This window comes from Canis lupus, chromosome X, assembly GCF_011100685.1.
Source record: "Canis lupus familiaris isolate Mischka breed German Shepherd chromosome X, alternate assembly UU_Cfam_GSD_1.0, whole genome shotgun sequence".
Classification (NCBI taxonomy): Eukaryota; Metazoa; Chordata; class Mammalia; order Carnivora; family Canidae; genus Canis; species Canis lupus.
Window position 1 is genome coordinate 33,067,398 of NC_049260.1, and position 27,671 is coordinate 33,095,068.

Consider the following 27,671-nt stretch of genomic DNA (forward strand, 5'->3'; position numbering starts at 1 on the left):
CCAAAGAAAACAGTAACACTAACTCAAAGAGTGTTCATTGAAAAATCATTTACAAGAGCCAAAATATAGAAACAACCTCAGTGTCTACTGATGGATGAATGGATAAAGAAAATGAGAGGTTGTAGACACACAATGAAATATTACTCAGCCAAAAGAGAATAAAACCTTGCCATTTGCGGGCAGCCCTGGTGGCACAGCGGTTTAGCGCCGCCTGCAGCCTGGGGTGTGATCCTGGAGACCCAGGATCGAGTGCCGCATCAGGCTCCCTGCATGGAGCCTGCTTCTCCCTCTGCCTGCATCTCTGCCTCTCTCTCTCTCTGTGTGTGTGTCTCTCATGAATAAATAAATAAAATCTTAAAAAAAAAAACCTTGCCATTTGCAACACCACGAATGGACCTTGACAGCATTATCCCAAGTGAAATAAGTTAGAAAAAGACCAATACTGTATGATCTCACTTATATGTGAAATGCAAAGAAAAAAAAATCCAAACTCATAGAAAAAAGCTATCTTTGGATTTGTGGTTACCAGAGATGGGAGTTGGAGGGAGGGGGAATTGGAGAAAGGTGATCTAAAGGTAGAAACTTCCAGTTACAAGATACATACTAGCAATATAACGTGCAGCACGATGAGTATAGTTAGCACTGCTGAATGATATATGTGGATGTTGTTAAGAGAGTACAACCTGAGAGGTCACATCACAAGGAAAAAAAATTTTTTTTTTTGCTTTCCATTCTTATTGTATATACATGAGCTGATGGACGCTGACTAAACTTACTGTGGCGATCATTTTATAATATATGTAAGTCAAATCATTATGCTATATACCTTAAACTCATACAATGATGTAGGTCAATTATTTATAAATATAACTGGGGGAGAAAAAGATCCAGAGAAAGGAAAATGTAGCAATGACATACAGTAAATTCTCCATAACTGGAGAATAATTATATATATATATATATATATATATATATATATATATATATATATACCTCTTGTGAAATGATGGAGATCTGTAATTTACCTGATAAGACATTCAAAGTAATGGTTGTAAAGATACTCACTGCACTTGGGAGAATGAATGAATGAACACAGTGACAACTTCAACCCACAGATAAAAAAATATAAGAGTGGTTCAACAGCAGACCAGATGAAGCAAAAGAAAGGATCAGTGAACTCAAACACAAGGCATGGAACACAATCACAGCAATAAAAAGAAACAAGAATGAAAATAGTAAAGATAGCTTAATAGCCTTATGGGACAACATCATTTGGAGTAACATTCACCTTGTAGGGGCTCCAGAAGGAGAGAAAAGAGAGAGAGAGAGAAAGGGGCAGAAAACTCATTTGATGAAGTAATGGCTGAAAATGTCTCTAACCTGAGGAAGGAAACAGACATCCATCTAGATCCAGGAAGCACGGAATGTCCAAATAAGAGAAACTCTAAGAGACCCACATATTGAGTCACAGCATAATTAAAATTTCAAATGTTAAAAGTCAAGGAGAGACTCTTAAAGCAGCAAAAGAGAAATATCTTGTTAAATTCAAGGGAGCCTCCACAGCCCCCTTCAGAGTTTTCAGCAGAAACTCTTCAGGCCAGAGAAAGTGGCACAATACATTCAAAGTGCTGAAAGGAAAAAAATCTCCCAACCAAGAAGACTCTACCCAGTGAAAGTTATCATGCAGAATGGAAAGAGAGAGAAAGATTTTTACAGATAAGCAGAAGCTAAAAGAGTTCATCACCACTAAACCAGCCTTACAAAAACTATTAGAGATTTCTTTATGCCAAAATAGGAGGGAACTAATTCATAACAAAGAAACATATGAAAGGGGATGCCTGGGTGGCTCAGTGGTTGAGCGGCTGCCTTTGGCTTGGGGTGTGATCCCGGGATCCTGGGATGGAGTCCTGCAGGGAGCTGGTTTCTCCCTCTGCCCATGTCTCTGCCTCTCTCTCTATCTCACGAATAAATAAAATCTTTAAAGAGAAAAGAAACATATGAAAGATTCACTGGCAAAGGTAAATATATAGTAAAAGTAGTGGATAGATCACATAAAGCTAGTATGAAGGTTAAAAGACAAGAGTACTAAAATACAACTATCAAGGGATACAAAAGATAAAAAGATGTACATTATTACATTAAAAACAAAATATCAAAAAAAAATTAAAAAAAAATATCAGGGGAGAGAATACAAATTTAGAGTTTCAGAATGCATTCAGACTTAAGTTCTAATCAAATTAAAATAGACCATTATAAATATAAGTGTTTGTGTAAGCCTCATGGTAACTACAAAGCAAAAACCTATGGTAGAAACAAAATATAATGAGAAAGGAATCTAAGCATAATACTAAAAGTCATCAAACCACAAATAAAAGAGCTAGAGATGAAGAAAGGAACATAGTACAAAACAGCCAGAAAGTAAGAACATGACAATAAGTATGTATCTGCCAATAATGACTTTAAATGTAAATATATGAAATTCTCCCATCAGAAGATATAAAGTAGCTGAATGGATAAAAAAGCAAAACAAAACAAAACACAAGACTCATCTATATGCTTCTTATAAGAGACTCACTTTAGATATAAGAATACTCAGATTGAAAGTGAAGGGTTGAAAAAAGATATTCCATGCAAATGGTAACCAAAAAAGAGCTGGGGTAAGTATACATAGACAAGATAGACTTTAAAACAATCTAATAAGAGGCAAAGAAAAGTATCAGATAATGATACAGGGATCAATCCAAGAAGAGGACAGAAAATTTGTGAATCTTTATGGACATAACATAGGAGCAACTAAATATATAAGCCAAATGTTAACAGACCTAAAGACAGAAATAGCAATACAATAGGACACTGTACTATCCCCACTCACAACAATAGATAGCTCATCCAGACAGAAGATTAATAAGGAGGCATTGTCCTTACACAACATGTTAGATCAGATAGACTTAACAGATCTGTAGAACATTCCATATAAACGCAACAGAATACATTCTTCTTTTTTTGAAGGTTTCAAATGTACTTTATTTCTTAAATCATGCCATATTTTAGTGGGTGCACAGTGCTTTCACTTGGCATCAATTATGAGTTGGTTTTGAAACAATTCATTATTACACCAGCTGGGATTACTGATCCCTCCATTCCTTTGGGGTGACTCTGCCAACAGAGGACAGGTTCCATTCTATTCCAATTTGTGTTGCTGTATATGCCAATACAGCAATACAGAAAGTGGCTCCACTAGCCAATGCAGCATTACCATATTTGTCATGGAAATCAGGAGCCTGTTTCTGGTGACTCTGCCTTGCCATTGTTTGTGGAATGCTTTGAACAGAGATGACTTAGAGCATTTCTGGCCACGGAAACATCCTGAAGCTGAAGGCAGAATGGTGCAACTGCAGTTACTGCTTTAGAATACATTCTTCTTAAGGGCACATGGAACATTCTCCAGGATAGATCATATGTTAGGCCAAAAAACAAGTTTTAATACATTTAAGAAGATTGAAATATCAAATATCTTTTCTGACCACAGTGGTATGAAATTAATGAGTTACCAGAAAGCTGGAAAAATTCATAAGTATATGAAGATTAAACAACATGCTACTGAACAAGCAATGGGTCAGCAAATCAAAAGAGAAATCACAAAAAAATACCCTGAGACAAATCAAAATGGAAATACAACCAAAAATTATGTGATGTAGCAAAAGCAGGCCTATGAGAGAAGTCCATAGTGATAAATGCCTATCTCAAGAAGCAAGAAAAGTCTCTATAAAACAATCTAACTTTACACGTTGTCAAGGATCTAGAAAAAGAAAAGCCCAAAGTTAGAAGAAAGGAAATAAGATCAGAGTAGAAACAGATGAAATAAACAATAGAAAAGATCAATGAATAGGAATAAGTTCCTTGAAGAGATAAAATTGACAAACCGGTAGCTAGACTCACAAAGGGAAAAAGAGAGGAGTCAAAATGAGAAATGAAAGAGGAGACATTAAAACTGATAGCACAGAAATACAAAGGATCATAAGAGACTACTATGAACAATTACACACCAAGAAATTTGAGAACCTAGAAGTGGATCAATTCCTAGAAATATACAATCTTCTAAGATCAAATCACAAAGAAACAGAAAATCTGAATAGACCTAGTACTTACCAGTAAGGATACTGAATTGGTAATCAAAAACCTCTCAACAAACAAAAGACCAGGACTACACAGCTTCACTGGTGAATTCTCCCAAACATTCAAAGAAAAACACAAGTCCTTTTCAAACTCTTCCAAAACAAAACAAAACAAAACCCCCCCCCAAAAAAAAAAAACACACACACAGAAGAGGAGGGAACACTTCTAAACTTATTTTATGATGGTAGTATTTCCCTTTTACCAAAACCAGATAAGGACACTATAAGAAAATAAAATTACAGGCCAATATCCCTGATGAACACAGCTTCATAAATCCTCAACAAAACATTAGCGAGCCTATTTCAACAGTACATTAAAAGAACACAAACCATCATCAAATGGGATTTGTTCCAGGGATGCAAAGATGAGTCAACACTGCTAATCAATGTGATATAACATGTTAACAAAATGAAGGATAAAAACTATATGATCAAAATAGATGCAGAAAAAGCATTTGACAAAATTCAACATCCATTACTGATAATAAGTCTCAACAAAGTGGCTATCGAGGAAAGAAAGGTCCAAATAATAAAGGCCATCTATGACAGGCCTACATCTAACATCATACTCAGTGGTGAAAAGGTAAGAGCTTTTCCTCTAAGATCAGGAACAAGACAAAAATGCCCATTTTCACCACTTTTATTCAATATAGTACCAGAAGTCCTAGCCACAACAATTAGAAAAAGAAAGAAAAGCCACACAAATTAGAAGTGAAACTTAGTATTTGCAGAAGACATATTATACATGTAAAACCCTAAAGACTGCACCAAAATACTGTTAGAACTAATAAATTCAGCAAAGTTACAGGATACAAAATCAATATACAAAGATCTTTTGCCTTTTTATACACTAATAAGCTATCAGAAAGAGAAATTTAAAAAACCATCCCATTTACCAGTGCATCAAAAGGGATAAGATAATTAGGAATGATTTAACCAAGATGGTGAAAACCTGTACACTGAAAACCATAAGACACTGATGAAAGAAACTAAAAGAGATATAAAAACAAATAGAAAGCTATTCCATCCTCATGAACTGGAAGATCATTGTTAACATGTCCATACTGTCCAAAGAAATCTACAGATTCAATGAAATCCCTATCAAAACTCCAAAGCCATTTTTCATAAAAATAGATCAAACAATGCTAAGATTTGTAGAGAATTACAAAACCCAAAGCAATTTTAAGAACAAAGCTGGAGGTATCACGCTTCCTGATTTTAAACTGTATCGCAAAACAGTATGGTGTTGGCATAAAAACACACAGATCAATGGAACAGAATATAGAACCCAGAAATAAACATATATGGTCAAATTATTTTATGACAAAAGAGCCAAGAGTATAGTGGGGAAAGGACAGTCTCTTCAATAAATGATTTTGGGAAAACAGGTCTACTATCTTATACCATATACAAAAATAAAATTAAATGAGCTAAAGACATAAATAAGAGATCTGAAACCATAAAATTTCTAGGAAAAAAAACAGGTGGTAAGCTCCTTGGCATAGGTCTTGGTGGTAATAGTTTGGATTTGACATTAAAAGAAAGGCAACACATTCTGGGGAAGATGGCAGATTAGGAGGATCCTAGGCTCACCTCATTCCAGGGATACCCCTAGATAACCCCCAAATCAGTGAAAATAACCCATAAAATGAACCGGAGACTAGCAGAACAGACCCTCCACAGTGAAATGTAGGAAAGAAGCCACATCGAAGAGGGGAAGAAAGGTAGAGATGCAATCAGGAGACAGAATGACCTGCAGGACTGCCCATGGGAGGGAGGGTCACTGTGAGCAGGAAGAGAGGAGAGGAACAGACCCCACACAAGGTGCTCCAGGCATGGAGGACCAGCACTGGGAAGAAAAATCCCTGTAATATTTGGCTTTCAAAACCACAGGGCTCTAACTTCACGAATTCTTATAGTGGGGCTTAATACATGGAACTTTAAACATCAGTGGGCTCAGGTGTGGGAGAGCCTGAAGGCTACAGGAAACTGAATCCCTACCCTTAAAGAGGCAGCACTTTGAAAAATACTTGGATTATATGGGGAAAAGATCAGTTTACTCCTCTCATAGCATGTGCTAGAGGGGCAGGGATCTTTGAGAGATTTCTTTAAGAACAAAAGAGCTGGAGGGCCCCATTTCCTACTCAACCCCTCCAACCTAGATACACAGATACCTGCAGGACCAGCACAGCACCAACACTCCTCACCTATCTGGCTAACAGTGGGCCCTGGCACTTTGCTGGCACTGCACACCTCTCCCCCTACCCCCCATGTTCTCCTATGGACCCACCCCTCCACCACACCCTTGACAGGAGTCCATCCAAAGTGGTGCCCCGGGATCCCTGGGTGGCGCAGCGGTTTGGCGCCTGCCTTTGGTCCAGGGCATGATCCTGGAGACCCGGGATCAAATCCTATGTCGGGCCCCCGGTGCATGGAGCCTGCTTCTCCCTCTGCCTATGTCTCTGCCTCTCTCTCTCTCTCTCTCTCTGTGACTATCATAAATAAATAAAAAATTTAAAAAAAAATCTTCTTATAAAAAAAAAAAAAAAAAACAAAACAAAGTGGTGCCCCAAGTGCAGCAGTGTCCGAGCCACCCCAACAGGGGCCAGCACCACCCCCAAAGTGTCTCCTGCCCTGGGGACAGGGGAAGAAAACCACAAGTACCAGTTCAACTTTGGCCCCAGCAGTGGACTAGGAGCAGACATTTGGCCTGACTGCAGGTGCCATCTACCAATGAGAGCTTCTCAGGGTCTAACACATGGAGAGTACCCTGCAGTTTGGTGCAAATGTCTGATCTGACCCAACTCAAGCCCAAGATGGAACCAAATCCTGCCCCCAACAGGCAAACAGGTTCTGGTAAACAGGGTACATTGCACGCAGGGCAAGAGATATATCCGACTTTCTTAACACATAAACAGACACAGAAAGTTAGGCAAAATGAGGAGACAGAGGAATAGGTCTCAAATTAAAGAATAGGAAAAAAATCACAGCAAGAACACTAAAATAAATATGCCTAATAGAAAATTTTAAGTAATGGTTATAAAGATACGGACTTAAGAGTGGAGGACCTCAGTGAGGCCCTCAACAAAGAGAAGGAAAACATAAAAAAAAAAACAATCAGAGATGAAGAACTCAATTGAAATTAACAATATGCTTGATGGAATAAATAGACTACAGGAAGCAGAAGAACACATCAGCAACCTGGAAGATAGAGTAATGAAAAGCAATCAAGCTTGGGACGCCTCGGTGGCTCAGCAGTTGAGCGGCTACCCTCAGCTCAGGGCATGATCCCGGAGTTCCAGGATTGAGTCCCACATCAGGCCCCCTGCATGGAGCCTGCTTCTCCCTCTGCCTGTCTCTCTCTCTCTCTCTGTCTCTGTCTCTCATGAATAAGTAAATAAAAAATTTTTTAAAGAAAAGCAATCAAGCAGAATAGGAAAGAAAAAAGAATAAAGAATGAAAATAGATTAAGGGAACTCAGCAACACCATTAAGCAGAGTAACATTTGCGTTATAGGGATTCCAGAAGAAAAAGGGGCAGAAAATTTATATGAAGAAATAGCTGAAAACTTCATGAAGCTGGAGAAGGAAACAAATCTAGATTCAGGGGGCACAAAAAGCCCCCAACAAAATCAACCCAAGGGAGTCCACACCAAGAAACACAGTAATGAAAATGGCAAAAAGCAGTGATAGAGAATTTTAAAAGCAGCAAGAGAAAAGAAAACCATTACATAGAAAGGAAATCCCATAAGGTTATCAGGTGATTTTTCAGCAGAAACCTTGCAGTCCAAAAGAGTGTCATGACATATTCAAAGTGCTGAAAGGGGAAAACCTACAACCAAGAACACTCTTCCAGTGAGGCTATCATTCAGAATAGAGGAGACATAAAGAGGCTCCTAGACAAACAGAAGTTAAAGGAATCCATCACTGAACTAGTTTTACAAGAAATGTTAAAAAAGGAATCTTTAAGTGGAAAGGAAGGACCATAAGCAGGAGTAAGAAAAGTAGGAAGCGCAAAAGTAGTAAAATTAAATTATAAAAATCAGTCAAGGGACTCACAAGATCAAAGGATGCAGAGTTTGACACCACATACCAGACAGACTGGGGGTTGGAGAGGAGAAGAGTACTTATAGAATGGATTCAAACTTAAGGAAACATCAACTTAGTATGCATAGATGTTATATATGAAGTCCAATGGTGACCACAAACAAAAAACCCCAGAAATACACATGCAAAAAATAAAAAGAATCCAAGTATATCACTAAAGAAAGCCAACTTACCATGAGAAAAGAGAGCAAAGGAAGAAAGGAACAGAGAAGAATGCCATAAAAGAAGTAACAAAATGGCAGTAAGTACACACCTATCAAAAATAAGATTGAATGTAAATGGACTAACTACTCCAATCAAAAGACATAGGGTGTAAGAATGGATTAAAAAATGACTCGTGTATATGCTGCCTACCAGAGACTCATTTGAGACCTAAAGATAAATGCAAATTGAAAGTGAAGGGATGGAAAAAAAATTTATCATGCAAATGGAAGTAAAAGAAAGCCATTGTAGCAATACTTCTATGAGACAAAATAGACATTAAAACAAAGACTGTAATGAGAGACAAAGAAGGACACTATATAATTATAAAGGGGACAATCCAACAAGAAGATATAACAATTTTTAAATATTTATGCATCCAACATGGGAGCACCCAAATACATAAAGCAGCTAATAACAAACATAAAGTAAGTAATCTATAGGAATACAATAATGGTAGAGGGCTTTCACACCCTATTACATCAATGGCTAATTCAACCAAACAGAAAAAAAAATCAACAAGGAAACAGTGGGTTTCAATGACACATTGGACCAGATGAATCAACAGATATATTCAGAACATTCCATCCTAAAACTGCAGAATACATATTCTTTTCAAGTGTACATAGAACACTCTCCAGAGTAGATCACAAGTCAGGACACAAAACCAAGTCTCACAAATTCAAAAAGATTGAGGTCATACCATGCACCTTTTCTGACCACAACATTATGAAACTTGAAATCAACTATAAGAAAAAATCTGGAAAGAAACAAATACATGGAGGTTAAATGACATGCTACTAAACAATAAATGGGTCAAGAAAGAAATCAAAGAGGAAATGACAAAATAATGGGTGACATATGAAAATAACACAATGGTCCAATGTCTTTGGGATGCAGCAAAAGCTCTTCTAAGAGGGAAGTAGATAGAAGTGCAGACCTACCTCAAGAAGCAAGAAAAAAATTTCAAACAACCTAGCCTTACAGCTAAAGGAGCCAGAAAAAGAACAAACAAAACTCAAAACCTGTAGAAGGAAAGAGATAATAAAGACTGGAGGAAATAAATGAAATACAACCTTAAAATACCCAATAGAACAGATCAATGAAACCAGAAGCCGATTCTTTGAAAAGATCAACTAAATTTATAAACCTTTAGCCAGATTAATCAAAACCAATGGAGAGAGGACTCAAAAGCAAAAATTATGGGGGAGAAATAACAACCAACACCACAGGAAAAAAAAAAACAATCATTTAGAGAATATTACAAAAAATATATGCCAAGAAATTGAACAACCTAGAAGAAATGAAGAAATTACTAGAAACATGGAATGTCCCAAAACTGAATCAAGAAGAAATAGAAAATTAAAAAGACTGGTAACCAGCAATACAACTGAATCAGTAATCAAAAAATTCCCAAGAAACAAAAGTCTAGGGCCAGATGAGTTCATAGATGAATCCTACCAAACATTTAAAGAAGTGTTAATGCCTATTCTTCTCAAAATATTCCAAAAAATAATGTAGTGGGAAAGCTTCCAAATTCACTCCATGAGGCCAGCATTAATATAATGCCTAAACTAGATAAAGACACCACAAAAAAGAAGTATAGGCCAGTATCTGATGAAAATTGATGCAAAGATTCTCAACAAAATATTAGCAAACCAAATCCAAGGATACATTAAAAAAAATCATTCACCATCATCAAGTGAGATTTATTCCTGGGATGCAAGGATGGTTCGATACTCACAAATCAATGTGATACATCATGTCAATGAGACAAAGTATTAAAACCATATTATTACCTCCACAGATAAAGAAAAAGCATTTGACAAAGTACAATATCAATTCATGATAAAAACACCAAAACCCAAATAATCCAATTAAAAAATGGGCAGAAGACATGAACAGAAGTTTTTCCAAAGACAACATACAGATGGCCAAGAGAAACATGAAAAGATGCTCAACATAACTCTTCAGGGGAATGCAAATCAAAACTACAATGAGATATCACTTCACATCTGTCAGATGGCTAAAATCAAAACCACAAAAAACAACATGTGAGGAAAAAGGAAATTCCCTTGTGCACTGTTGGTGGTAATATAAACTGGTTCAGCCACTGTGGAAAACAGTATGGAGGTTCCTCAAAAAATTAAAAATAGGATTACCATGCAATCCACTAATTCCACTACTGGGTATTTGCCTGAGGAATATGAAAACACTAATTCAAAAAGATATAAGCACCCCTGTGTTTATTGCAGCATTATATACTATGGCCAAATTCTGGAAGCAAACCATATGTCCATCAATAGATGAATGGAAAATGAAGATGTGAGATAGATATATAGATATATATAATGGAATATAATACGTATATAAATACATTTCACATATATATGTATGCATATATATGGATATGGATAGATAGATGTGTAAAATGGAATATTAGCCATAAATAAGAGTGGAATCTTGCCATTTTCAGCAACATGGATGGATCTAGAGGGTATAATGCTCTAAGTGAAATAAATTAGAGAATGACAAATATCACACAATTTCACTTCTATTTGGAATTTAAGAAACAAGACAAACAAAAAAGAGACAAACCAAAAAACAGACCCTTAACTGATGGTTACCAGAGGGGAGGTGGATGGGGGGGTGTGAAATAGTTGATGGGAATTAAAGGATATACTTACCAGGACGAGCACTGAGTAATGTATATAATTGTTAAATCACTATATTGTACACCTAAAATTAATATAACACTGTATGTATACTACTTTAATTATACTACAATTAAAATTTTTTTAAAGGCAAAAAAAAAAACCCAAAACAAAATGAGTACAAACCAAAAAGCTCTGCACATCAAAGGAATCTATCAATAAAATCAACATGTAACCTGCTGAATGAGAGAAAACATTTATAAATCATTTATCTGATTGGGGTTAATATCCAAAATATATAAAGAACTCCTACAATTCAATAGCAAAACAATCTAATTAAAAAATGGGCAGAAGACATGAACAGAAGTTTTTCCAAAGACAACATACAGATGGCCAAGAGACACATGTAAAGATGCTCAACTTCACTCATCTTCAGAGAAATGCAAATCAAAACCACAATGAGATACCACCTCACACCTGTCAGAACGGCCAAAATCAAAAACACAAGGAATAAGTGCTGGTGAGGATGTGGAGGAAAGGGAACCCTTTGTGCACTGTTGGTGGGAATGTGGTACAGCCACGATGGAGAACAGTATGGAGGTTCCTCAAAAAGTTAAGAATATAACTACCATCTGATCCATCAATTCCACTTCTGGGAATTTGTCTGAAGAAAACAAAACACTATCAAAAGATATCTGCACTTCCATGGTCACCACAGCATTATTGACAATATCCAAGACCTGGAAACAACCTAATTTTTCCATCAATGGATGAATGGATAAAGAAAATGTGATATATGTACACAGTGGATTATTGAGTCATAGAAAGAATGAGATCTTCCTATTTCCAACAGCATGGTCAGTCCTTGGGATCATTATGGTGAGTGAAATAAATGAGACAGAAAAACAAATACCATATGATCTTACTTCTATGTGAAATCTACAAAAACTGAAAAAGACAACAAAACCAAAAAGTGATCTCGTGGATATAGCGAATAGACATGTCTTCATGAGGCAGGGGTGGGAAGATGGGCAAAGTGGGTGAAGAGGGCCAAAAGGTGCAAGTTTCAAGTTATAAAAAGTCTCAAGTATGTAATGTACAGCATGGTGACTATAGTTAATGAGACTCTATTGCCTATTTGAAAGTAGCTAGGAGAGTGGATTTTAAAAGTGCTTATAAAAAAATGTATATCTAGGTTTGGTGACAGATGCTCACTGTAATATTGTGATGATCTTCTGTAATACATATAAATATTGACTTATGATGTACTACTAAAACTAATGTTACAAGTCAATGATAACCTCACTTTTTAAATTTATTTTAAAATTTTTATTTATTAATTAAATTAATTTATATGAGAGAGAACAAGCAAGTGAGTGGGGGCGGAGTAGAAGAAGAGGGAGAGAATCTCAAACAGATTCTGCACTGAGTGTGGAGCCCAACAAGGGGCTTGATCCCAGGACCCTGAGATCATGACCTGAGCTGAAACCAAGAGTCAGATGCTTAACTGACTGAGCCACCCAGGTGTCAATGATATTCCATTTAAAAAGAGAGGAAAAAAGAAAATTCTAGCCCGATGAGTCAGCCCCTGGCAAGTGTCTTGGGGATGTGGCACCTTCAACCATGTGCTAGGAGGTCACATCAGGAACAGTGATGGTAACTGGGAACAGTAAAAAAAAATATGATGAATCTGGTTAAATAGGGAAAGAAAAATTTAAACTGCTAAGTTACTATAACACCAAGTATTTTACCACAATTCACTGAAGCATCTTCTGTAAGGTGATGGAATTGGTAAAAAGGATAAAAATATGTATTTTTATTATTCTAACTGAACCACCTATGTCAATCAAACCTTTCCTTGAAGGCTCCAGTTAAAATGTCGATGTAAGTATGTTGTGTGGGAGGTCACATAGAAACACCCGGATACCAAATATCTTAGCCAACTGAGAGAGGCAAACTGAAGGGGTCCATTAAAATCTGCTTTTTGCTCCTTTTCCCCCCACTTCACATGTGCCTTATAATGCAAATAGTATAGGCCCTCCGGGTAAGGGATGAGGAGTTAATGACTTTTTTCCCCTAAAGATTTTATTTATTTATTCATGAGAGACACACAGAGAGGCAGAGGTAGAGGAAGAAGAAGGCTCCACTCGGGGAGCCCGATGTGGGACTCGATTCCAGAACCCCAGGATCACATCCTGAGCCGAAGGCAGATGCTCAACTGCTGAGCCACCCAGGGGCCCCTAATGACTTCTTTCAAACAGATAACATCTAAGGAAGGCCCAGGGGAGGATGACCAGAGGCAGCCCTTCTATGCATATTCTAGACCAGCGACACTGGACATCTGGACGCCAAAACGCCCCACCCCAGCTCCAAGGAATAACACCTGGGCCCTCATCTTTGTTCTAACTGGTTCCTGGATGCCTGAGAAGCCACATACACCAGTCCATGATCCTCAATAAAATCCCCAGACCCCGAACAAAGGCGGGCCTCCATCTCTTTTCCTTTCTGAATCTCCCCAGGCACTCTACGTGCATTCTCTCTACACCTTCTATAAACTCCACTTTCACCTCCTGCTGGCTTGCATTTGATTTCGATCCTGTGTACGGACAGGGACCCTCTTGGTTGGTCCTGAGGGACCCCACTCTGAGTCATTGGACTCTGCCTACTGGCATCACAATGATTTAATTAGCAATTTAGCAAGTACCCAAAAGGATGGGATAGAGTCAGGTGGGAGACAGCAAACATTTTTTAGTTAAGGGCCAGATAGTAAATATGTTAGGCTTCCGGGGCTGGATGGTCTGTATCCTAACTATTCAACTGTGCCACCATAGTGCAAAAGCAGCCGTAGACAGTGCACAGATGAAAGAGTGTGGCTGTGTTCCAATCAAATTTCACTTGCAAAAGTGATAGTTTGCCAACATAGAGGAAAAGTTGCCTGGTTTATTCATTTTTCTACAAAATTAAGAAATCAGGAAATGTATGCTTGTGTGGTATGTACAGCCTGCAAGGCCAAATTTCCCACACAGTGGGGTCATACAGCCTTGTGATATGTGAAAAAGCAAGTCCCAGTGGGGACCCCGGGGGACACAAAGATGGAGGGAGGGAATGTGGCAGGGACTGAGAGCAAAGATGTAGTGAATGAAGTTCCCATCATTAAGGAGGGCACATGAGATGAACACTGGGTGTTATGCGATATGTTGGCAAATTGAATTTAAATTAAAAAAAATACAAAATTTTGCATGGTTCTTCAGAGTTTAGGGGAAGCCTTTCCAGTACATGGAAATGAATACAATTTATTCATTGTATAAATGCTGAAATGAGAAGTAAAATTGTAGCGTTTGATTAAACCAACATTGTTTTTTTTAAAGATTGTATTCAGAGAGGGAGAGAGTACACACGAGTAAGCGAGCACGAGCAGGGGAAGGGGCAGAGGAAGCAGAGAAAAAAATCCCATGCAGATTCCACCCTGAGCACAGAGCTGACTCAGGGTTCAACATGGGGCTTGATCTCAGGACCCTGAGATCATGACCTGAGCTGAAATCAAGAGTCGGACGCTCAACTGAATGAGCCACCCAAGCATCCCTAAACCAAGATTGTTTTGAGCACTTAGTCTTATTTTTATTCACCATAGTAGATGAAAATGCTTTTCTAAAATGCGTGCAGCACCGTGTCTCTGACCCAGCAGAGCATCCTACCTCTTTTGCATATGGTCAGGTTGGCCGCCCTTATTTTTTTTTTAAGATTTATTTATTCATGAGAGACGGGGGAGGGGGGAGGGAGAGAGGCTGAGACACAGGCAGAAGGAGAAGCAGGCTCTATGCAGGGAGCCCGACATGGGACTCCATCCCAGGTCTCCAGGATCACGCCCTGGGCCGAAGGCAGCGCTAAACCGCTGAGCCACCCGGTCTGCCCCAGGTTGGCCGCCCTTATTGCAAACCAGCTTCTGGACAAAATCTAGCAAGTTCTAGTTCGATCCTTGTCTGTTTCTAATTTTTTTTTCTCCAAAAGGCTCTGGTTGCCTCATTTTGTAGCTATCAAATTTCCACAGCTGAGAAGGATGCCTCCAACTTTCAGTTGCTGAAGACTCTTCTGGAGGTCTTGTTAAAATGTAGATTAGACCCAGTAGGTCTGGGATGGGGCGGAATTTGGATTTCTAACAAGCTCCCAGGTGACGCTGATGCTGCTGGTCCACAGACCACACTTGGAAAACCACTGGTCTTAAGGACTCCGAGGAGCTCTGAGAGTGGGGGAAGCTCCCTGGGGTAGGGCCTGGGACCTGAAGGCTCCTGGAATCCCCTCGTCCCTTGAGCCAGCCTCTCAAACAACTGAGTGATGGCCCTCAGCACAGGCATATCCTGGACAGGTTCAACAAAGACCGTGTTAGCTGGGCCTGCACAGCAGGTTGATTACTCTGACTAGCAAAGACAAAGAAACCATATTAGATGGAAGACAATTGAGTTAGCTCTCGGGAGTCGATGGTAATCAGGTTATGCCCTAGAACCAGAAATGAACGGTGGTAGCTCTAAAGCTCCAGTTCCCGGAGTTCACAGTAAATAGATGAGGCACTGAATCTGGCCTTTGCTTTTAATGAAATCACCGGGCCCTTCCTGTTAGCGGTCTCTTCCCCAAGCTGGGCCCAGCTGCAAGGACTCACCTGCAGCATCCCCAACTGCAGCCTGTAAAGAAGGTTCCGGGCTGTGGGTGTGGACACAATGAGGAGTCTCCTTTTCTCATAAAACTGATCCAGAAGTGCAGCTGCTGTTCTGACACCCACATTGACATTCATGGCTGGAATGAGAAATGGCCAGATGGATGAGAAACCCTCTACTTGTTCTGGTTCACCATAGCCTGTGAGGACACAGCATACGCGAATGCAGAAGTAAACTCCAAGATAAAATTTCAGGTGTGGGGTTTAAGATTTTATTAGATAGCATGCTCATGCGAGTGGGGGGAGGGATAAGTGGGGGGAAAGAGAGAAAGAATATCTCAGGCAGACGCCCCCAAGCTGCCCCCCCCCGCCCCCTGCCCATCACGGAGCCTGAGGTGGGGCTCAATTCCAGGATCCCAAGCCAAAGTTAAGAGTCAGCCTCTGAACCTACTGAGCCACCCAGATACTCCAGTTGTAAGTTGTTTATTTGGGAGATGGTTTCAAGAAGCACCGGGTCGGGGAATGGGGAAGTATATTAGTTTCCTCTTGCTGCTATCACAGATCACCATAAATCCAGGGGCTTAACACACACAAATTTTCCTGCAGCCCCAGCAGTGGTAAATTTCAAATGGGTTTTACTGGGCTAAAGTCAAAGTGTTGCCAGGCCTGCCCAGCTCTTCCCCCCAGAGCTCTAGGGAAGGATTTGTTTCCTTGCCTTTGCCAGCATCTAGAGGCCACCTTTGTCACCTGGCTTGTGGCCTTTCTTACATCTTCAAAGTCAGCAGTGTGGCATCTTCACCTCTCTCTTCCCTCTGCCCCCTTCTTATAAGGACCCTTGTGATTATACTGAGCCCACCTGAAGAATCCAAGCTGCCCTCTGCATCTCAAGACCTTTAACTTGATTACCTCTGCAAAGTCCCTTTTGCCACGTAAGGTAACATAGTCACAGGGCCCAGGGATTAAGACGTGAACATCTTTGGGGGAGGGGCATTACTTTCCCTGCCTCAGGAAGTGAGACAGGGAAAGAGGTATGCTCTCTCTACTCTAGTATTTTTTTAAAGATTTTGTTTATTTGACAGAGAGCAGCAGAGGGAGAGAGAGAAGCAGGCTCCCCACCAAGCAGGGAGCCCCATGAGGGACTCGATCCCAGACCCTGGGAATCATGACTGGAGCCAAAGGCAGATGCCCAACTGACCGAGCCACCCAGGTGCCCTGTTCTTTATACTGTAATGTACGAAACTGAAGAACCTTGGACATTTAGCTGATGCTCTACATGTGTGCCTCTCTCTCACCCAATTCTGAAAGGCTGGGGTTAAAGAGAAAGCAAAAAGATGATAAAGTACCATGAAATGAGGGGGGAAAGTGGAGTACATAAATAAAAGATATGCCCAGAATTTTCTTACTAGTCCAAATTTTATACCATTATCACTACCCAGCCCAATTTGTGTCCCTTGGTAATAAGAGCTGACCTGCATTGGGCACTTACCTGTGCCAGGCACCGCTCTATTCCACTGTTCAATGGGTAACCTCATTTAATCCTTACAACAACTCAAGGTATTATCTTCCTCATTTGACATTAGGAGGAAACATCCTGAATGCCCAAAGGTCTGTGTGACTTTCAAGCCAGTGCGACAAAGCAGGCATTCTGCTGTCTGTTCACAGTAATGTCCTGGCTTTGCACAAAAAGACCCTTACATTTGTAGGAGGGAAGAACAGGGTACCTAAAGCAGACTCCGCTGATTCACAAAGTCGCTGATGGTGGGGCCCTGGGTTCCCACCTCCGGTTTCCTCTTAGAGGACATGAAAGAGAAATGAGAAGATGGACAGGGGCAAAGGAGGAGGGTGGATGAGATGAGCTGTCCTAGAAATGTGAGGACCGTTTTCACCCAGCAGATGAAGAGGAGTGGCACGGCACCTGTCAAAGTGTACGGAACGAAATCCTCCCTCCCTGTACTGGGATTCAGAACTGAAGGGTCTTCAGGTTCTGCTGCTCGCTGGAGAGAGGGCTGCACAGGTGGGCTCATACCTGCGCAGGTGGGCTCCGTGCCAGACCAAGCCAGGTTGGACTGACAGACTCGGGCAGGGCTACCCTGTAGCTCGTAGCCACCGATGCAGGAGAACTCACAGGTGGCTCCGTAATTATCGCCGTCACTGGAGCACTTCATGTAACCATTCTCCGGGGCATTGAGCTTGCCACAGCGCCGGACTGTAGGGACACAAGGCCAGAGGGGGCTCAGTGCTGAGCTGCCCTCCGCAGAGTCATCAGGGAAGACCGCGGCTTTGCAGTCAAGCTTCCCTGCTGGCCTGTGAATGAGTGAGGGGGCAGGTGTGGCTATCTGGACACTGGGTGGGCCTTGGGGTGGTCACTGCTCCTACCAATGAGACCACTGGGATCAAGCAGTTTACGCCCCTGTGTTATAGATGAGGAGGTTGGGCCCAGACGAGTAAAGAATAAAGATGGTTAGTAATTAGTTGCCCAAGCCACGAGGCATAAAATAAATCCTTTTTTTAAGTCTTTTTTTTTCAGGGAGAACAAAGGTTCTGCAATACCAAGCACATGGGTTCCTGGTGGTCCAGCCAGGGGACTCCTGAACTCCTTTATAGAAAGGATTTATAGGCTTTAGCTGGTCACCCAAGGCCAGGGATGAAAACGTTATCGAAATAATATTCCTCTGGGACAACCAGCTATGAGCTCATGCGAGACTAGCTTACTGCTCTCAGACTTCTTAAATAATCTGCCAGCACTGAACCTCATCCGGATTTGTATTGTGAAATTCAGGCATTAAGATGGCACGCTTCCCCTAGCCTCATCATCAGGGGCTAATCCAAAGCCAGCACATATCCCTATGGCAGTGGGCATTCACAAAGGTTCTTGCTTAAGGGCCGGCTTCCCTTTGCTCTTGTAAAGAGAGGAAAAAGCCAATCAGCAGTATTCTTACCTCTCACTTTAACTCGAAATTTGCAAATGCCCTTGTTCTCAGCTCTGTCATAGACTGTGTACTGGATCTTGTGGTCTCCTTCTGGAAAATTTGAGCCTGGGGGGAGGCCTTTCAGAATAACACTTAAAGGGGGGAGAAAAAAAAAAACAGGAACACCAAAGGTAATCATTAAAGGCCTAACAACAATTAGGTCACTGTGGGCCTAATGATCAAAGGGGATCATTATGGGCATATGTTGAGTACCCACTCTGTACTGGATGTGGAGATACTGAGGGGCAGCCATTAGGCCAGTCTGACTAGAACAAAGATTTCTTGAAGAGCAGACTTTCCTGAGCTTTATTCTGCTTTGGAAGAACAGTTTGAGACCAGAACATGGGAGTTGCCAATTCCTGGGAAGTTTGGATTCATTTTTCTCACTGGAAGGTAGAACAGAGGATGGGGCAGGCCGAGAACCCAGGGCCTAAGTCCTCTTCCGATCCCACCTTTGTTCCAGGGGAATCCTTAACTGCCTCACTTTGGGGAGGATGAGGGAATTTCCTGTGAGGAAAACCATTTCAGACTATAATCCAAGCAGTCATCGGCAATTTGGGCCTGCAGGGGGTGCTAGACTTGTCTCTGGTTTTTTTCTTTCCGGTCCAATGGAGGTCTTTCCTGAGCAAAAGGCACATTTATTATGATTCCTTGATTATCCTAATGTAGTGATAACAACGATAACAACAACAACAACAACAACAATGATAACAGTAGTCCTTTGCACTTACATAAACCTTATATATACATATTTTAGGCACAGTTTCAAGCATTTTACACATATTAGTTTATGTAATCCTCCAAACAACCCCGTGAGACACGGATTATTATTTCCATTTCACAGATGAAGACACTGAGGCACCAAAAGGTTAGGAAACTAGCCCAAGATCACACAGCTAGGGTAACTCTAGCTAGCATCTCTTCTTGGCTGTCTGATGAGAACACCAAGAGGTACGGCATGATTGAATGCCAGGGTGTTTGGTTGGTTTTCCAACAGATATTTAATTTACCTTCTCTCTACAGTTCTTAGCAATGATGAGACTACCTGCTAATAATGAACGTGTGAAATTATCACTGTGACCACTGAAGAGAGCCTTCCACAGAGGTGGACAGGGTGTGTGTTTATAAGGTACGGATTGAAGCACAATTAAAATGCAGATAAACCTGAGAGGGATCATACTTCAAATATGAGTGGCTGCTGACCTCCTGGAGACTCTGTTTCATCTGTGACATGCAAGTAACAGTCATCAGGAGTAAATAAGGGAGCTCACGGGAAGCACTTGCTCTCTAGAACTTTCCTTCTTAGAAGGGGACCGCAGAACAGTAGCTTGGACAAGAGAAATGCCGGAGAAGCAAAGAACCCACTTGGGTGAGAGCTGAAAAGGGGACAAGACAGCCTTCGCTGAATTCTTCATTGTGTCTGGAGTGCACTCCCCACAGCCTCCTGCTCCAAGCCTCTGCTGGTTCGGGGCTGTAGGACTCTGGAAGCAGACAGCTGCTTGGAACAGAAGGCTGGAGGCTACTAAGGTACTCTTTGAAACTGTCACATTTCTAACCATAACACACAGGCGACCCATAAAAATGCCAAGATCTATAGCCTAGCTAGACAGTCATTTAGTGACCTGACACTGTGTTGATTATACAGGATTTCAATAGCAATTGCAATTGTAAAGATCTGAGAACCTATTGTGTGCTGGGGACGGGGCCAGGTGTTGTGCTAGGCCCCAAAGGTTCCAAGACAAACAAAATCCAATCCCTGTTTATATCAACTGTGACTTACTTTTTAATCCCAGTTGCCCAAAAGTTCTCCATAGGGGTTTGCACCATGAGCATATGACAGCAAAGAAATAATTTTCATAATACTCCAAATGTTACCTTTAAGGAGTTCCAAGGAGGACCACAGTTGGTAATACTGTCCAGGCTGAATGGCTACTGGGAGAAATGATCAGGATGCAGGAACAAAATGCCTTGCTTGGGGTGAAAGACTCAACATCTTTCTAGAAGATGTTCTCTTATTGCCCATAATTGCTTAAAATATTTCCTCTCACACAGCCCAGGTTGGCAGGATTCTAACAAGGGTTTCCCGGTGGTGTAGCTCAGAGGCAGCAAGTCGGGGGTGTCCCTCGGCCACAGTGCATGTGCAAGTGGGTTGGTCTGATGGGGCCATGAACTTTAAGGCACCGATGTGAATGTGCTGACATGAAGTAGTGGCCTCCAGAGAACAGGAAGGCCAAGCGGACAGCTGCAGGGGTACAGGCCCGGGTGCTAAATTAGAATTGCATGTAGCCAAACTTTCCCTGAGGGAATCCCACCTTTTACAAAGCATTCTGGAGGAATGCTGGGGGATGGGGTTAGGGTCAGAAAGAAGACAGAAGAACCCCTATTCTTTTTTTAGAAGCTTCTTCTGTAAGAGTTCAATGTAGTCACAAGTTTAAAGATTTATTTATTTACTTTAGAGAGAGAGAGAGAGAGAGAGAGAGAGACACAGAGCAGGGGTGGGAGATAGAAGTAGAGGGAGAGAACCCCAAGCAGACTCTGTACTGAGCATGGAGCCCAACCTGGGGCTTGATCCCACGACCCTGAGATCATGACCTGGGCCGAAACCAAGAGTCAACGCTTAACTGGTTGTGCCACTCAGGTGCCCCTAATATAGTCACAAGTTTAAAAAACTAAGCTAGGGATGTGTGGGCCTTTGGCTCAGGGCATGATCCCAGAGTCTGGGATCGAGTCCCTCATCAGACTCCTTGTAGAAAGCCTGCTTCCCCCCTCTCATTAATAAATAAAATCTTTTAAAAAACTAAAAAATCAGGTTTTAAAAGAAGCAGTTGCCAAAACAAGAGTTCTGCACTCAACCATACTCACAGAGCATGAGGGAGGCAGCATTCGGCTCCACCTGGGAGACACAGAGGCTTCCCAGGGAGGTAGGTGATGGCTTAGCAAGGCCTACGGGCTTCAGTAGGAGCACCCTGGGCAGGCAAGGTGGGGGTGATTCTATCTCAGAGTTAACCAGGTGGTGTCCTCTTCCTCCCACCACCCCCCCTTCCCTTCTTTCCTTTAGCAAATATTTACCAACTACTGACTCTGTGCTATGCATGGTTCTGGGAATTAGGGATCTGGCACCAAACATGCTATGGTGGAGACAGGCAAGAAACAAGTGCAGAAGTAAAATATATGGTATGTCAGGTCCTGAAGATGATGGTGGAGAAAAAGAAAGCACGAACGAGGAACTGTTGGAGGAGTACCGTACTGACTCCGATAGCCTAGATGGACCCACAGATACACTTCCCCACGCTGGCCAGTTAATGTCTCTCATAAAAGAAGCAACATCCTTCCCACGGCCACATTGCACTTACTCTGTCAGGATGCCATCTGCTGTGTCTCTTCCCTCCGGGGTCTCCCAGGACACCCGGACTGTCAGCTTATTGGGCTCAGCAATGCGTTCCTTCACACTTGGGCACTTGATTCTAGGAGGTTCCATATCTGAAAATATAATCAGAAGATTTTCACCATCATTAAGAAACATCTTGTCAACCTGCAGTGCAACACCCAGCATCTGACATGCCAGGAGCTCGACATGCACCCCGTTTTCAAAGAGTTTGTTCACCCCGATGTATTTCTCTTTCCTCCATTCATCTTGCCCCTTCTCTCCTGCTGAGTCTGGAAGATTGTTGGAGAACTCCTATGTGCATGGCTAAAACTGCAATCAACTGGCCATGTGAGGTGTCTTTGGGGATAATTCATTTGCTACAGCAACTTCTCCCCATGCTTCCAAACTCTGCTTACTGACTTCATGACATTGCAGCCACCCAGCTAGTCATTCAGCCACAGGGAGTTCCTCCTGCTTTAAAGACAGCATCAGAGATGATCCGAGAGAGTGAACTTTAGCTGTCTTCTGGTTTGATTCAATTCAAGGCAACACATCTCTACTGAGAGACTGCCTTAGCCAAAGCATCATTCCAACTGCTGGGTTTGGGGATGAACGAAGGCAAGAGAATCATGTGCTCCTCAAGAGTTTCCGGTCTACTGGGGCAGATTACAGTCACCATAAATAAAATAGGACATGAGGTGGAAGATGATACCACCCCAGGTGAGATAAAAGTAATGCTATGGGGCGCCTGGGTGGCTCAGTTGGTTAAGCATCTGCCTTTGGCTGGGGTCATGATCTCAGGGTCTTGGGATCCAGCCCTGTGTGGGGCTTCCTGCTCAGCAGGGTGTCTGCTTCTCCTTCTTCCTTAGCCCCTCCTCCACATTCTCTCTCAAATAAGTAAATAAAAAATCTTAAAAAAAATAAAGACAGCATAGCAAGTTAGCAACATGTAGATGTACATTGCTTTTCATGTCAATTGGTAATTATTTAAATCCAGCTATGCTACAACCTAAATGAAAATTAAATGTCATTTGATTCTGAATTACAAACATCTTTGAGAGACTAAAGTACCACATATGGTCTTCACATACTTTCTCCTACATCTTGTCTAATAATTTCTCATTTTATTTAGGGTCAGAAATTATAAATATGTTAAACAATTTTGCCTCCGGCTATCCAAATTTATGTGCATTCTATGTCATGCTTTGATGGAGCATGAATTTAAAAACCTTAATACGCTAATCCCAAATTGAATAGCTACCATATTTTATGGCATCTAAATTCCAATCAGTTCTGAGATGCATCCTAATTTCAGGGGTATTAAAATGTAAAACAATATGCTTCCTAAAACTGATAAAGTATATACGTGTTCTGATGAAATGGAACGTGCTTTAAATGCATTCGAGGTTCCTATTTTCATTTGCTACGTTTTTAAAAAAAAATAATCCTTTTAGGGATGCTCAGGGTGTGATCCCGAGGTCCCGGGATCCAGTCTCACATCAAGCTTCCTGCATGGAGCCTGCCTCTCCCTCTGCCTGTGTCTCTGCCTCTCTCTGTGTGTCTTTCATGAATAAATAAACAAAATCTTAAAAAATAATCCTTTTATTTTTGTTACAATAGGTGATAGAAGACATACGTGTATAATTGAGATGAATGTTTCACGGCTTTGGGTGAATTACAAAGAGGAGTTTACAATACCTGCCCCCTGGTGGTCAAAGCCAGCTGGCACGCTCATGGTGGAAAGCCTATTTTTTAAAACATTTATTTATTTATTTTTTAAGATTTTATTTATTTATTCATGAGAGAGAGAGAGAGAGAGGCAGAGACATAGGCAGAGAAGCAGGTTCCATGCAGGGAGCCCGATATAGGACTCGATCCAGGAACTCCAGGATCATGCCCTGAGCCAAAGGCAGCCGCCTAACCACTGAGCCACCCAGGCGTCCCCTTTTTTTTTTTTAATTTAAAACAAAAGGGGAGGGTCTGAAGAAAGGAGCTAGATGGCAATGCAAAATTACATTGTGTTTCCATACTTTCTTGGGGCAACACTGTCTGAGTGAAGAGACACTCCTACTTCTCCGTGTCATCTAAACATCTGAATGATGTGCCGGGTTTTCTGTACCCAACCATTCGTACTGACATTGCGAGCAAACATGCTCCAAATTAGGTTATCTGGGTGAAGGCTCTCAGAGCTTCCCAAAGCCAGCTTATGTCCCGCTAACAATGATCAGCCAACGCTGGCCTAGTTTTCCAGAATCAGTGCTCTTGCAAGCTGGAAACAAGGAAAAAAATCAATCATTAAAAACAATAGCTAACATTTACCGAACTAACCTGCCTGCCCAACCTCGGCTGAGTACTATGCCTGCATTATTTCACTGACCTCCCTGCTGCCCACCAGACCAAGTGTTGTTATTAGCATAGTCATTTGTACCCTGGGAAGTATTTCCTCTCTTGTGGAATTTCTCTGTGGTCTGGGATTTTCAGATATGATCACGTATTTTTTAATTATCTTAATAAGCCAAACACTTCTGTGTGTCTGCCTGCCGCTGACCTAAGAGTTTCCTCCAACACGTACATTCTTTTGGGGTTGCCTGCTACAGCTCTGTCTTAAATCTTGGAAGAGCAGATTCTGTTGTACCCTCAAGCATTTTGCCCTCACGTTCAGCTGACGAGACCAGCTGGCCTGCCCTTCAGCAGATGTTCCAGAAACCTAAGCCTATTATTACACAGCCATGGCCATCATTGCTTTTTATAAGAGATCATAAATTTCCATGAATGAATTGAAAAAAGTTACTATAGAAACATAATTGCAATTCCCTGTTGAGTCAGGATGCCCACAGAGCCAGTTATTGTGTGGAAACCTTGGCCTCTGCCCATTCACGGGAGACATCTGACCAACAGTGTCCCTCCTCTGTGCTCTAGATGCCTCTCTACATATAAAATATCAGAAACAATGGATGCCTGGGTGGCTCAGTTGGTAAGCATCTGCCTTCAGCTCAGGTCATGGTCCCAGGGTCCTGGGATCAAGCCCTGCTCAGCGGAGAGGAGCCTGCTTCTCCCTCTCCCTCTACGCCTTCCTTCCACTCATACTCTCTCTCTCTCAAATAAATAAATAATTAAAATCTTTAAACACACACACACACACATATATATATATGAAACAAATATATTTCACTGTATCAACAACTATTTATCTGACAGGCTTGGGAACCCTCAACACGTCTCACCAGGTAGGCAGTAGAAATAAGAGGTTCAAAAGGATAGCGTCCTGGCCAACAGATAACAAGAAGAAAAAAAACCTTTTAAACTAAGGCTAGACATTAACCACATAGTAAGATGTTTCCTGAAATACTGTTTTCCACTGGAGATCTGTGTTTGAAGGTGACTGCTAGACGTGTGATTAATAGAGGCTTCAGAACACAGCGATAACTTGTATCTGAAACTGAATGACAGGGGCAGAGGGGGGATGCCCTCTGTCCACCTCATTCTAAGGCAAGATGATATTCTTACCCCAAGTCAAGGGCTGCCACCACTCCTCACAACACGCAGACTCCATTCAGTGCCTGTTCCCTGACTTCCTACCTACATACCTCATGCGAACTGGCTCTCTACCTGCTGCTTCTCTCACTTCTTCTATCCCTTGGCTGTTCCCATCAACTTGCTCTCTCTCTGTACAGGCAATGTGGCAGGGACCAGTGGTGGTTCATCTGCTCTCTGATTCCCCTTATTATATAGCAAGAGAAGTTTGCCTGGGCCTTTGGCCTTCTGGAATAAAGACTACATTTCCTGGCCACCCCTGAAGTTAGGCACGGCCATGTGATAGGTTCCACCAATGGGTTGTGAGGTAAAGTAACCAGGGCAACTTCTAGTGCTGCTAAAAAGGGTGGGAGGAGCAGCACATCCTTTTCTTTTTCCTCCCTCCTCTACCCTGCTTTGAATGTAGATGTGGTGGGGGAAGTGAGAGCAGCCATCTTAGACTGAAGAACAGCAAGCGAGAAGGGGCCAGGCTGAGAACACTGCCCAGGGCTGCTTGAGCACAAACATTTAGATAAGAATAGAACTTCTAGGGGCACCTGGGTGGCTCGGTGGTTGATTGTCTGCTTTTGGCTCAGGTCATGATCCCAGAGTCCTGGGCTCGAGTCCCACATCGGGCTCCCCATGGGGAGCCTGCTTCTCCCTCTGCCTGTGTCTCTGCCTCTCTCTCTGTGTCTCTCATGAATAAATAAATTAAATCTTTAAAAAAAAAAAGAAGAGAACTTCTATCTCATTTAAAACACTATGATTTTGGCGTTGTTAATAGTACTTGAACTGGTATATAAGCAATCACACCTGTTTTGCAAACTACTCCATCTTGTATGGCATCTTCTAAGATGTATTTCATAAATGACTTCTAAGTACTGATTTCAAACAAAGAATATTGTGGTGAATTTCCTGTAAAGATGGCTACTCATAATCCTCTTATATGCATGCAGCACCTCCTACCAAGAGGTAGAGTCTATCTCCCCTCCCTTTGAATCTGTGCCAGCCTTGTGACTCACTTTGATTAACAGAATGTAAAGGAAGTAACACTACGCCAGTCCCCCGTCTGGGCCTTTAAAGAGTCTGGTACTTTCTACTTTTGCTGTCTTGGGAGCCAGCTGCCATCTAAGGAAGTCCAATTATCTGGCTGGAGAGGCCATGTGAGGAAGATAAGAAATTGTGAAGGTTGAGAGAGAGAGAGATAGAGGGAAGGAGAGAAAGAGACTCAGCCGAACCCAAGCCAGCACAGCCAACTGAGGTTCCAGACATGTGAGAGGAGCCATCTTGGATCCTCTGGGCCCCTGTCAGTGGAACAGAGATGTGCTGTCTTCACCAAGCCCTGCCCAGATTCCTAACCCAAACAACCAGGAGCAAAATAACATAGTCGTTTGGAGCCACTAAATTTTGGGTTGTCCGTTATGCGGCAATAGATTACTGATACAAATATAAAATAGTTTGAAGTTGGTGACAGGGGAAGGAAGTGGCCACTTCATGGGGCATAGGAAGATAGTGATGGCCAAAGGCAGAACAAACCTGGACACTGAAGACTTGCTCAACTGTTTGCTTCCCCCAGCTAGAGTATAATCTTTGTGGATGTCTCTAGGAAGTGGTTCCATTTCTTTGGTATCATGTAAGGTATTAGAAGATTTTCCCCAATGGATGAAAGAGGCAAGAATGGAAGCAATGAATTCCCAATGAAAAGTCACCATCTTCACCAGGAAGACACAGAGTTGAAAAGTCGCTGGTGGTATGTTTCTATTAGAGATGACCACTAGAAGTTTACCTGTTTGCTTTGCACTAACAAATTAGGCCAGGGGGAAAAGTATCTCAACGGATCCAGTTGTTTCAAAGCTGATGCTAGCTTCCCGAAAGTTTGCAAAAGGATGTGTATTTGTCAACCCCGTAAAAATTTAGCATGATTTAAGGTCGACAACGATGTACTGATACATTTATTCTTAGTCCCATCATGTTTCTATCTTCAACTGAATCTCTGGAAATAAGGCAGGGCAGCCCAGCAAACCTCCCTGTGGGTCAG

General features: G+C 41.7%; 1 protein-coding gene across 2 annotated transcripts in view; it reads right to left on the bottom strand.

The window, feature by feature from the left end:
• The window catches only part of SRPX (sushi repeat containing protein X-linked), a 112,580-nt gene that overhangs the window by 20,051 nt on the left and 64,858 nt on the right, over nucleotides 1-27,671 (bottom strand). For both annotated transcript variants that reach the window (XM_038587167.1, XM_038587166.1), the window contains 4 exons: nucleotides 22,107-22,233; nucleotides 18,724-18,845; nucleotides 17,811-17,990; nucleotides 15,791-15,924 (listed from right to left, as the gene is read on the bottom strand). In XM_038587167.1, the coding sequence (XP_038443095.1) occupies nucleotides 15,791-15,924; nucleotides 17,811-17,990; nucleotides 18,724-18,845; nucleotides 22,107-22,233 (563 nt within the window). The remainder of the gene's footprint in view (nucleotides 1-15,790; nucleotides 15,925-17,810; nucleotides 17,991-18,723; nucleotides 18,846-22,106; nucleotides 22,234-27,671) is intronic.